General features: G+C 49.5%; 2 protein-coding genes across 4 annotated transcripts in view; both read right to left on the bottom strand.

Moving 5' to 3' along the window:
• RNF121 (ring finger protein 121) overlaps positions 1 to 13,148 on the bottom strand; it is a 96,063-nt gene that overhangs the window by 18,727 nt on the left and 64,188 nt on the right. For 2 of the 3 annotated variants that reach the window (XM_029602017.1, XM_029602018.1), the window contains exons 7-9: positions 12,779 to 12,912; positions 4,797 to 4,978; positions 3,075 to 3,337 (exon numbers count right to left, since the gene is read on the bottom strand). In XM_029602017.1, coding sequence (XP_029457877.1) covers positions 3,090 to 3,337; positions 4,797 to 4,978; positions 12,779 to 12,912 — 564 coding nt within the window. In that variant the 3' untranslated portion in view covers positions 3,075 to 3,089. Of the gene's footprint in view, positions 1 to 3,074; positions 3,338 to 4,796; positions 4,979 to 12,778; positions 12,913 to 13,148 lie in introns of those variants that run through there. The other variant, XM_029602019.1, reaches the window with a different exon arrangement.
• On the bottom strand, positions 4,985 to 8,875 carry LOC115091805. The gene is made up of 2 exons (XM_029602020.1): positions 5,779 to 8,875; positions 4,985 to 5,180 (listed from the first exon to the last, which is right to left on the bottom strand). The coding sequence occupies exon 1, from the start codon at positions 7,443 to 7,445 to the stop codon at positions 6,291 to 6,293; it is 1,155 nt and encodes a 384-aa protein (XP_029457880.1). The 5' UTR covers positions 7,446 to 8,875; the 3' UTR covers positions 4,985 to 5,180; positions 5,779 to 6,290.

Below are 13,148 nucleotides of genomic sequence, written 5' to 3'. Positions count from 1 at the left end.
CTGACTCATCACCCCTGAAAACCATCTCTGGAACTGATATCTCCCCAACATCCTCATTAGTAAACACGGAAGCAAGAATTCATTTAGTCTCTCTTCAATGGCCTTATCGTTCCTAAGAGCCCCTTTAACCCCTTGGTCATCTAATGGTCCAACTGACTCCCTCACAGGTTTTTTGCTTCAGGTATATTTTTAAAGTTTTTATTATGAGTTTTTGCCTCTACGGCCAACAGCCTGAACCAATTGCTCCAAGAAGCAGTCATTTATTCCATCAAGGACCTCTCTCTAGCATGTCCTGATGTTACATTTACCCAGTCAATATTGAGGTAACTGAAATTGCCCATTACTGCACTGCCAAATTGGTTAACTTCCCTGATCTCTCTTAGCATTATCATCATTGTATTGGCCAAGTGGACGGTAGTGTACTATCACTAAACTCTTACTCAACACATGGGATTTCTACCCATAAATATTCTACTGAGCATTTAGTCTCTTGTATGATCTTTATCCTGTTGGACTCTACACCCTCCCGGACATAAAGTACCACACCCCCACCAAGTTGATCCTCCCTATCATTACGATATAATTTGTACCCTGATATAGCACTGTCCCATTGGTTATCCTCCTTCCACCAAGTCTCTGTGATGCCAATTATGTCAATCTCATCATTCACTGCTATATACTCTAACTCTCCCATCTTACTTCTTAGACTTCTGGCATTGGCATACAGACATTTCAAAGTGTGGTTTTTGTTTGCATTAACAACCTGCTTTTCAGTTGATATGGATAATATGTAATTCTTTAGCTCAGGTGATTCTTTACTTATAAGCACATGACTACTTTTGCTTTTATTGGAACCTCTCTGTTGGGATGCCCTAACTCTCCTGTTTCATTAGTATCCTTCAAGGATACATTCCTCTGAACCATGCACTGCTGAGTGACTGTCTGCATTCCCCCTTCTAGTTTAAAAGCTGCTCTTTTTTTTTTTAAGTTAGCACCTGCAGCCTGGTTCCAGTCTGGTTAAGGTGGAGTCCATCCTTTCGTAAAGTCTCCCCTTTCCCGAAAGGTTGTCTAGTTCCTTACAATATTGAATCCCTCTTCCCTGCACCACCGTCTCATCCACACATTGAGAGAATGCCACCTGCTTTCTACCTAAGAGCCTAAATTTGGCTTCCAGAACCTCCCTCCCACATTTTCTTATGTTGTTGGTGCCCACATGTACCACGGCAGCCGACTCCTCCCCAGCACTGTTTATAATCCTATGTAGGTGACACGTGAGGTCCGCCACCTTCGTACCAGGCAGGCAAGTTACCACGCGGTCCTCACGTCCACCAGCCACCCTGCCATCTACATTTCTAATAATCGAATCACCAACTATGATGGCCGGCCTAACCCTTCCCTCCCGGAAACTTCATTGTGTCCCCCCTGGTCTTTGCACTTTTCAAAAAAGAGTAAACAACTGATTGTTTACTCGTTCCATTCCACTCATTTTATAGACCTCTGTCATCTCTCCTCAGCCATCTCTTCTCCAAGCTGAAGAGTCCTAACCTCTTTAGCCTTTCCTCATAGGGGAATTGTTCTATCCCCTTTATCATCTTGGTCGCCCTTCTCTGTATCTTTTCTAATTCTGCTATATCTTTCTTGAGATGCGATGACCAGAACTGCATGCAGTACTCAAGATGAGGTCGCCCCATGGAGTGATACAGAGGCATTGTGATATTCTCTGTTTTATTCTCCATTCCTTTCCTAATAACCCCTAGCATTCTGTTTACATCCTTGGCTGCTGCTGAAAACAAGATTTCAATGTATCACCATCAACGGTGATGGCTTCTCTGCTAAGTGATGATGCGAGTCCTTTAACAATCACACTATCATTCTCTTTTACGGGCTCCAACGCCTTTCAACCCAATTTATATGGGCCACCTTGTCACCTTTCCAAAGCAGATACTGTTCTGACCTTGGTACTCCGGCAGATGGTAATGTACAAGAACATAAGAAAATGCCATACTGGGTCAGACCAAGGGTCCATCAAGCCCAGCATCCTGTTTCCAACAGTGGCCAATCCAGGCCATAAGAACCTGGCAAGTACCCAAAAACTAAGTCTATCCCATGTTACCATTGCTAATGGCAGTGGCTATTCTCTAAGTGAACTCAATAGCAGGTAATGGACTTCTCCTCCAAGAACTTATTCAATCCTTTTTTAAGCACAGCTACACTAACTGCACTAACCACATCCTCTGGCAACAAATTCCAGAGTTTAATTGTGCGTTGAGTAAAAGTTTAATTGTGCGTTGAGTAAATTCTGCTAAGTCTGCTGGCCTGAGCTAGCCGATGGCTGGACCAGCCCTACGAGATAATATTTACCTGGTTTTATACCGTGTTAACACACAAAAGCTGAATGTGTGCTCACAGGAATCTCCCTACTAGCTACGGGTGGATGCTGAAGAACATTTTAATAAATCAAGCTATAATGAAACAAAACCAAGGAAGAAGATTGTTTTTTAAATTGTTGAATGGGAAAACTCAGCAATGACATATCTTGTTTGAAATGTGAGGATAACGTGATTAGTCAAAGCTCGCACACAAAGCTAGTAGCAGAAGGGGACTTTAAACTTGTGCCTCAAGTCTGAATCGTAGTCCAATGCTCTCACCTGGTGTTTTTCAAACCGGGTTACGGTGTGCCAGTGATGGAGTCGCAGCCCCATTCCCACCCCGGCCCTCATGCTAAGGCTGTCTGTGGGGGCTGGGAGTAAGCGGTACTGCAGCACTGTTCTGACCGCTCGTGGCTCCCCCCCTCAGCTTGAGATCCAATAGCGCCCAAACGTTCTCGTGATCCTCTCGGCCAGGCACTGGAGAAGGGGGCATTGTGTGTCACGAAGAGCCAAAGGAGCAGGCAACACAGGGGGTGCTTTCCTAATCTGCTTCCCCCCCCTGGCCCTGCCACCAAGGCTCCCTTTGTGTCTGTCCCAAAGATATTTGAATTCTGTCACGGTTTTGGCTCTTATAAAACTTTTGCTGGAAGTTTGTACCAGGTATCCACCCCCCTTCTTCCACGAGAAAACATTTTCTTACATTCCCCTTGCAGCCTCCCTTCAGCTGCACAGCTTGTCCTTGAGTTTTTTCATCTTATGGAAAGTGATACCTTCTGTCAGATCTGCGAATGCTTGCATTTTATCCCCTCCCACTCTCTCTCCCTTTATTCCAGAGGGTACATCTTCAGTTCCTTCTCTCTCTACGTGTGGCTTACACAGCGCAGGCCACGTGCCAGCTTGTTGGCTCTTCCTCTCACCTGCTTCTACCTTCTCACTGCAGATGACGTCTCCTGCACTGGATATAGCGCCTACAAAAAAATAATTTTTACAATTTTTTGTTTTTATTTCCAACACTTTTTAATATTCAATACAAAATGTCATAAAAGTTACATAAAAGAAATTAGGCAACCACAACAATATCCAAATAGCAATCTTGACACTGATTCCTTTTTATGTAATTTTTTTGACATTTTGTAATCAATATTAAAAAAGTGTTGGAAATAAAAAAATTGATCATAAAAATTAAATTGTTATATTTTTTTTGTAGTTGCTTGATTCAATATAACAATTTATAAAGCCAATTTAAAATGTTTGAAGTATATACTGGACATAGTACGGCACCAACACGGCTACGTTTTGTGCTCAGTACACCGAACTAAGTTTTTAATTTAAAAATATTTAACACAAAGCATAGCATGACTGCTGTGACTGGGCATGCCTGATGTTTCTGACGAAATAAAATCAGGAACAACCCCTGAAACAGGCCATCTCCTCGGCTCAGTCTTTACTAGGCTTCGGCCTATGAGCACGTTTTCTCAGTGGCCGCAGTGCAGCCAGGGAACCGCGAGTCACATAAAAGGAAACCTCTGCGCTCCCGTAGGTGCTGTACCTCCAGCGCTCAGGGCTGTCTCACACAGCACCCTCTGCTTCCGTCAGCATGAGCTAATAAGATCTAATTTTACTGATGGAGTAAGATGCAAAGGAAATGGAGATGGGCTCACATTAGGCTTGTGTGTTTGCATAACACGGCCTCAGGAGGTCTCAGGCAGCAGCGGGAAGCCTCGCTCCCTCATCCCCCCCGTCTTCCACCAAACACCTACGACGCTGACCTCCTTTTGTGAAAGGCGGCTCAGGTTGCACTACCTGGAATGCACCAAACACCTCAGGACGAGGCAGCCACCGAAAGAAGGAAGTTCCTCTGTATCCCGAAACCCAAATCGTGTGACACAGAGCGCGACGAAATCTCCCCGCTCACGTGCATGCGGGAAAGGCCCGGCTTTGCTGAATCCTCAATATCACATTTCAAACCTGCTTCTCCATCAAGGCCTTCACGTGCTCTCCCCGCTGCCACCCCACGCCCTCCCACCCTAGCTCTTGGCTTCCTACTCTGCCTCTTAATCCTCTCTCAGCTTTTATGTCACAAGGCCTCACCCAGACTCTTAAGCCCTTTGGGGTAGGAACCTCTTTGTATAAAAACTTGTGCATTCTGTCTGCTCTGCTTTCCTTCTCTTGCACGGTGCTGTGTACACCGACGGCACTATAAATAACCCACCCCTTAAGCCCTGAAGAAGCATAGCCAATGTCTACTCCTTACAGCTAGCCCTTGCTTAAGAGCAGTTTTAGGACCTCATTCTCTCCCCATTCTGTCTTCAGAAATCCCATTTCTTTTTATATTTTGTAAAATATTCTCTCACTCACTGTGGTGGTCCCTTCTGTTACTACCGAAAGCAAATCACTCTGTCCCGACTAAATGGCCCCAACCCTCACCAGCAAAGGGCAACTCATCGTTTCTCTTGCCAGCAGGCGCACAGGCACGGCCACTGCCGCTCCCCTTCAGGAAAGGATACGGGTTACTGAACATGCGCTTCAGGTCCACCTTCTCTTTGCAGTACGGACACGTCTGCTTCTTCCCCACAATGCACCAGCCGCGGATGCAGAACTCGTGGAACCTGGAGAACGGCAGCGGTTAAGGAAGGGAAACCACGGTGACATCTAGTCTTGCATCCCTCACGCCCAGAGCGAGAGAGCGTGAAAGCTGAACGGGCAGAGAACATCTGGAACCAGAGAACCAACCCTAATAACCCAGTGACACCGTGCAGACCGGGTTCAGACTGCTTGCACCGGCAGCTCGTCCACGCCTTGACAGGGGCCCTGCAAAAACAGACACACCTAATGGTCACCACCTCACTCAGCCAGACGTGCCCAGGTGACAGAGTTGGGAAGGTTTAGGAGGAGAAATATCCAGGCAATTGTAAATGGCACAGTGAGGGGGGTCAGGGGAGGCTAGCCAGAGACATATCTGAAAATAGACAGCATCTCAGAGCATATCACAAGCATCCTCAGGTGCTACTATACACAGTATCTAGAACGATATCCTAAAGATCTCAGATTAAGCACGGAACACACACAAAACACCAAACCTGTTTGCACTGAAGAATAGCACATTTGTCCTTGTACATATTTAATGGCGGGTGGCACTGGAATCATTCAGCTCTCCCACGATTCCCTGCTCCCTACGGAATGACCGCGGGAGACCCGGGCGCTGTCCTGGGGCACATCCCAACCCCCCCCCCCCTGCAGACTGGGCATCAGGAAGAGGGCGCTGAGAGAGGCAGCAGGCCGGGCCGCGCCCTCTCCTGCGGTTCCCCCGCTGCAGTCATACCCGAGCGAGAGCAGGAGCTGCTGCTACTGCCCGATGGGCTCTGGAGGAGGGGGGATGGGGGGATTATGGAAGAAGGGTGCGGAGGACCTGAAAGATATATGTTTAAGGTCTGAAAGACTGAGCTCTCCAGCAGGAACGGCTGATTTATGCCACTATCTCAGGTGATCTGGAGCCCCCTTTCACTGATGGCTTGAATGCTGGCACGGCGGGTTCACACTATCAAATAAATAAATAAAAGTAATGATTTTCATATACCAACATTCATTGGGAATATCACATCGGTTTACATGAAACATGAACTTAGCTTAAAGCGCTTTACAGGGACCTGTGTAATTACTACAAATTAGAAACTGGATACTTAGATAACTATATACAGTGTAAAATAGTTCTCTCATATTTTACAGATTATACAAAGGGTAAGAGGATATTCGGACTTTGCAGACTAAGTACAGAGCGAGAGTCGGGCATGGCAGGGAAAAGGGTGGACAGATTAAATGGGAAGGGCGGGGGCGGGATTTAGGCGAACGCCTGTTTGAACGGCCAGGTCTTTAGTTCCTGCTTACATTTCTTTGGGTGAAGATCACCTGGCACACTCTTCCCTAGAGCAGGTCCAGCCGTGGAGAGCGCACGAGCTCCTGCAGTTGGAAAGTTAGTGAGCTTGGGGGCAGGGTGCGTAGAGTAGCCAGGTATTGATTTCTGGTCGGTCGTGACGTGGGGTGGAATAGTAAGGAGTCACCGAACCATTTCATGCTGGGATTATGTAGTGCTTTGTGGATGAGGGAAAGGGTCTGGTACAGGATACGGGATGCGATAGGGAGCCGGTGTAATTCCTTGTTCATGTCTCCGGCTGTTAGTGAGCTTGGGGGCAGGGTGCGTAGAGTAGCCAGGTATTGAATGCTGGTCGGTCGTGAGGTGGGGTGGAATAGTAAGGAGTCACCGAACCATTTCATGCTGGGATTATGTAGTGCTTTGTGGATGAGGGAAAGGGTCTGGTACAGGATACGGGATGCGATAGGGAGCCGGTGTAATTCCTTGTTCATGTCTCCGGCTGTTAGTGAGCTTGGGGGCAGGGTGCGTAGAGTAGCCAGGTATTGAATGCTGGTCGGTCGTGAGGTGGGGTGGAATAGTAAGGAGTCACCGAACCATTTCATGCTGGGATTATGTAGTGCTTTGTGGATGAGGGAAAGGGTCTGGTACAGGATACGGGATGCGATAGGGAGCCGGTGTAATTCCTTGTTCATGTCTCCGGCTGTTAGTGAGCTTGGGGGCAGGGTGCGTAGAGTAGCCAGGTATTGAATGCTGGTCGGTCGTGACGTGGGGTGGAATAGTAAGGAGTCACCGAACCATTTCATGCTGGGATTATGTAGTGCTTTGTGGATGAGGGAAAGGGTCTGGTACAGGATACGGGATGCGATAGGGAGCCGGTGTAATTCCTTGTTCATGTCTCCGGCTGTTAGTGAGCTTGGGGGCAGGGTGCGTAGAGTAGCCAGGTATTGAATGCTGGTCGGTCGTGACGTGGGGTGGAATAGTAAGGAGTCACCGAACCATTTCATGCTGGGATTATGTAGTGCTTTGTGGATGAGGGAAAGGGTCTGGTACAGGATACGGGATGCGATAGGGAGCCGGTGTAATTCCTTGTTCATGTCTCCGGCTGTTAGTGAGCTTGGGGGCAGGGTGCGTAGAGTAGCCAGGTATTGAATGCTGGTCGGTCGTGAGGTGGGGTGGAATAGTAAGGAGTCACCGAACCATTTCATGCTGGGATTATGTAGTGCTTTGTGGATGAGGGAAAGAGTCTGGTACAGGATTCAGGATGCGAGAGGGAGCCGGTGTAATTCCTTGTTCATGTCTCCGGCTGTTAGTGAGGATACGGGCAGCAGCATTTTGAAGAATTTGGAGCGGGTGAGTAGTGTTTTTGGGTAGACCTAGGAGGAGGGCGTTACAGTAGTGGATTTTCGAAAAGATAGTGGCCTGTAGAACTGTACGAACGTCGGTGAGGTGAAGAAGGGGTTTTAGTTGTTTTTTTAGAGCGTGTAGTTTGAAAAAGCACTCTTTCAGTGTAGAGTTAAGTATTACTTATTTTGACAACTTATAGACTGAAAATCACTACTCGATAGTATTTTACTGTTGCTAATGGCCAGAGGAAGCTGACGACTGATTTCTCCATCATCCCATCCCGGTCTTTTGGCGATGTGACAAGTTGTAAGGCTCTCAGGGTGGGTGCAGAAAAGGACGTCATTTTGGGGATACACAAAAGCCAGTTTCAGGGTTATTTCTAGCCGAACCATAGGCACACGGGTCACTGGAATCGGAGAGGGGCTCGATACAAGGATGAGACGTGCTCCCACCACCCTAGAACCCCTCCATGTAGGTCAAAGTGTGTGTGTGGGAGGGGACGTCCCTTTGGAGCTTGGCCCTTTCAGGGGGAGGGGGCAGATATTGTTCTAGGAAGCTGGCAACCCTCTCACACTCCCAGGAACTCTACGCATCTTCTGCCTGGGGACATGGGAGACGGATGAATGGTCGGGTCTGTGTGTGGGGTGCACACAGTATTAGGCGCACCAGGCGAATCTTACAGTCGAGTCCCTCTCCCCAAATAATTAAATGTTATGCAATTACAGTAACAAACATCTCGTGAAAGAGGACATTCAAAGTACAGTCTGAGGTAAAAATATCAGTTACAACATGCATATAATATTTACATGCACTACTGTAGTGCCAGTGAAAAATAAAACCTGCAAAAGAGACACCTGCAACACATATGGCATTAAGTCTACTGTAAAATGTAAAGTGTTTCAGCTTAGCCTAGGAAAGCAATGAATAAACTGACCTACAAATTACAATATATTAAACTTGCCATATCAAAACAGCACTAGCTGCCAGCACTCAAACAGGAACAACCTTATCTATGAAAAGGAGCAATTTCAAGTATTATACCAGGTCCTAAAATACCAATACACCTCCTATTAGGAAACCAGAATAAGCCAGGCTGCTACAGATCCCGATACAGAATCTACATGCTAGCAGAATACCTCACCTGGGTGACACACAGAACACAAACAGACCCTCACCAAATACAGAATAGAGCGACTAAGTAGTCTAAATAGAAAAGAGCAGACAAAAAGTGAACTGGAAACCACAACAAGCCAGAATCTGTATACAGTGCAACAATGGAAAAACAGTAACATTCCTCATAAAATGACAAACAAAATCAATATAAACAATCATAATAGTAAAAGCATACTAATACAAAGAACAATATTTCAAACAGCTGGTTAACAGAACTAAAAAATATTTAAAATGTTCCAAAAAAATCAATTTCAAAACAGCAGACATTAAATAAAACCCAGTAATAATTAAAACTAATGAAGAAAAAAATTCCCTGCTCTCCACACCTGGAATCCTTTGATTTCCAGTCATCCGGAGATTGTCCTGGATTTTTGGGAGGAGTGGGACTGAACATACAGCAAAAAAACAAACCTTTGGCCACTCTCTCGCCTGCGCACACACATTATCGTACCGTACATGTGTTCGTGCTCTCATGTGCTCTCTCGCACACGGTCTCTCGCTCATTTGCTCACACACGCTCACTCTTCTCCCCTTCCAGAACGCATAAGTGGCCGCAGCCTCCACAGGCAATGGGATGACTCTGCAGGCTGACACTGCTCCTTTTTGCTAGCCAAGAGGGCCGGTGCTACTCCTTTTGGCTGCACCTCCTTCTCCCCACATGAGACCAATTCTTTTTCTGGGACTTCACTGGAGGGAAGAACAAGGCATCACAATCGTAACAGTCCTGCCACTACCATGCCATCCTCAAAACTGTGGCGCTCCAGGCGGCTGCCTAGTCCTTCCACTGGCCCTGCACTCTCCCCCACTCACATAGCGTCGCTCGCTCCCTACTTCTCACCATTGTTCTCTCTCATTATCAGCACTGCACCTTCCCTCTCCATAGTCTCATTCCTCCCCACTTTTACCTCATCCTTTTCCTCCTCCCTTTCTCTTCCCACTCACCCACCCCCAGTCACTTTCCTGCCCTCCCTTCGCATTCACTCCCCCTCCCATCCCTTCTCGCTCACCTTCTCGCTTCCATCCTCACTCACTCAGCCCCCTTCTCCTTCCTTCCCTTAAACTCACTCCTCCCCCTTAGTCACATCCTCCCCACCAGATCTTCATTTTCTTCTGGCCTGCAACGTGGAGGGGGATTCTCCATGGGCATTTCATCTTCTGGTGTCATCGCGCCAATCGTGGAATCCACTCCCTGCCGCAAGATCTAAGGTCCCTGTGGGCAGTTCATCTTCCAGTGCTGCTGCAGGATCTTCTTCCTGCCCATGCACGCGACATCTTCCCACACCATTGCAAGATGCCATTTAGCACTGGCGCTGCTGCCGAGGTCCTCTTCCTGGTTATGGAACCCGTGAACCCCCCGGGACCTCATCATTTAGCACTGGCGCTGCCGCCGAGGTCCTCTTCCTGGTCACGGAACCCGTGAACCCCCCGGGACCTCATCATTTAGCACTGGCGCTGCCGCCGAGGTCCTCTTCCTGGTCACGGAACCCGTGAACCCGCCGGGACCTCATCATTTAGCACTGGCGCTGCCGCCGAGGTCCTCTTCCTGGTCACGGAACCCGTGAACCCGCCGGGACCTCATCATTTAGCACTGGCGCTGCCGCCGAGGTCCTCTTCCTGGTCACGGAACCCGTGAACCCCCCGGGACCTCATCATTTAGCAGTGGCGCTGCTGCTGAGGTCCTCTTCCTGGTTAAGGAACCCGTGAACCCCCTGGGACCTCATCATTTAGCACTGGCGCTGCTGCTGAGGTCCTCTTCCTGGTTAAGGAAGCCGTGAACCCCCCCGGGACCTCATCATTTAGCACTGGCGCTGCTGCTGAGGTCCTCTTCCTGGTCGCGGAAGCCGTGAACTCCCTGGGACCTCATCATTTAGCACTGGCGCTGCTGCTGAGGTCCTCTTCCTGGTCGCGGAAGCCGTGATCCCCCCGGGACCTCATCATTTAGCACTGGCGCTGCTGCTGAGGTCCTCTTCCTGGTCGCGGAAGCTGTGAACTCCCTGGGACCTCATCGTTTAGCACTGGCGCTGCTGCCGAGGTCCTCTTCCTGGTTATGGAACCCGTGAACCCCCCGGGACCTCATCGTTTAGCACTGGTGCTGCTGCTGAGGTCCTCTTCCTGGTTAAGGAACCCGTGAACCCCCTTGGGACCTCATCATTTAGCACTGGCGCTGCTGCTGAGGTCCTCTTCCTGGTTACGGAACCCGTGAACCCCCCGGGACCTCATCATTTAGCACTGGCGCTGCTGCTGAGGTCCTCTTCCTGGTTACGGAACCCGTGAACCCCCCGGGACCTCATCATTTAGCACTGGCGCTGCTGCTGAGGTCCTCTTCCTGGTTAAGGAACCCGTGAACCCCCTGGACCTCATCATTTAGCACTGGCGCTGCTGCTGAGGTCCTCTTCCTGGTTATGGAACCCGTGAAGCCCCCGGGACCTCATCATTTAGCACTGGCGCTGCTGCCGAGGTCCTCTTCCTGGTTACGGAACCCGTGAACCCCCTGAGACCTCATCATTTAGCACTGGCGCTGCTGCTGAGGTCCTCTTCCTGGTCATGGAACCCGTGAACCCCTTGGGACCTCATCACATGGGATGACAGTGGCAGTGCAGTGCCTTGGGCAGTGTCCTCGTCTTCTGCTCAGGGACCGTGTTATGCTTTGAACTGTACAGGATGCTGTAATGCTGCCTGGCTCAAAGCACAATACTCTGGGCCTGGCAGCAGAGGAAGAGAATAAACACACCTGGCTTAAACATTTAAACAATGGTTTCAACCAGGGGAAACGGACATCTCCCCACTGTTCTTAGAAGGACTTTTCTCTAGTTCCTTTCGGATTCCAGCTCAGTCAGAACAGGCCTCTGTCGGGGCAGAGAACCAGGAGCCTTTATTCACGACTAACAAGGAATTTCCCTGCCCGGCAAGGTCCGTGGCTCCCTCTAGAATGTAACCCGCAGTCCGGCCAGCAGGCGTCACCGTTCCGGCAGGTCTCCACCGTGCTGACCGCTGCCTCCGCAGCATCCCCGGCCAGCCCAGGGAGCAGACGCCAGGGTCAAATCAACCAACTGCAAAAAAAGTGACCCGGGGGGGGGGGGGGGGGGGGAGGTGCAGCCAAATGTTCTCCAATTCATTTCTGGGGAAACGTAAAGTAAAAATGATTATGCATCGGTCTGTTTGCTCGCTCAGTGCATACCATCCATACACCGAAACGTCTGCGCTGCCTCTCACTCCCCACAGGAAACTTAATAGCTTCCGCCCCTCCCCCCCATGCATCACAGATCTACCTGCCCGGAAACCTAAACGAGCTCTCCAACACTTCAAGAAAAGCCACAAAAACTCTCAGGGTAGAAGAGTTTAGCGCTGCGTGTGTGTCAGGAAAGCCCACACTAGCGCTCTGACACCAGTCAGCACTTCTTGCGCCTCTCCGGTGGTAAACCACCCAGCCCACGTGCGACGTGACCTTCTCACAGGGCTTCTGGCAGGAGGAACCCAGCTCGAGTCACGTTTCGCATCGCTCCGAGCCTGACAAAACGGTCAGAAGAGCAAGCAGACTGCACGACGCACAAGCCCGCTTTTAAAGACGCGTGCTTCTTTTCAGCCTCTTGCTTCATTTCTTGATTAGACTCACAGCACTCCTCTCTGTAAACTACTCTGCCAGTCAGCCCTAGGACCATGCACCCCTCTCCCTGCCACCAGCTGTCCCTATAACTACCAGCTAGCGGTGCTACATCTACCCCTCTCAGCTGTTACTGTACGTACTGAACCTCTGGAAACCTGCCAGCGCCTAGAACCCTTCCAGCTACTGCCAGTCCTATGCCTAGGCCTGTACGCTTTACAATCCTGCTTGGCTGCTGCTGCTGTCCCTGCAGCCATGCCCCCGGCTCTTGAGTGGTGGACAGTTAGGGAATGTGAACATTCCCGGACTCCCAGGCGGCTTCCATACTTGGCAGCAGCGCGCTTCTCCTTCCCTCTTTCAGGGATGAATCAATGGCAGCATCCTACATCGCCTGACCCCAGCAGTTTGGAAAAAGGATACACATGGTTGCAGGAGAGTCTGTAGGTGTTCTCTATGATCCCTTCTTCGCTGACGTCCACGAGGATGGGCTGGCCGCACACCGCACAGACGCTGTCCGAGAGGTGCTTCGTTGGCATCCCTGAAGCACTGTAAAACTGCACAGCAGGGGGGGAGAACAGGGCGGGGTAAAGAGGAACAAAAAAGTTAGATTTGTGCATCGTCTAGATCCCAAATCAAGGAGGAACTCAAAACCCCTGGCAAGAAGGGAGTCTGCAAAATCTGACAGCCATTAGCATTTGATCGCTGGTGCAAACATCACATTTCCCGGTGACGCGGCCTGCGAGGTTCAGGAAATGCTAGAACTCGTCAAGTGCCGTGACCAAGCTGATGG

The sequence above is a fragment of the Rhinatrema bivittatum genome, chromosome 5 (assembly GCF_901001135.1).
Source record: "Rhinatrema bivittatum chromosome 5, aRhiBiv1.1, whole genome shotgun sequence".
Classification (NCBI taxonomy): domain Eukaryota; kingdom Metazoa; phylum Chordata; class Amphibia; order Gymnophiona; family Rhinatrematidae; genus Rhinatrema; species Rhinatrema bivittatum.
Note: the sequence above shows the minus strand (reverse complement) of the source record. Positions and strands in the feature narration are given on the sequence as shown.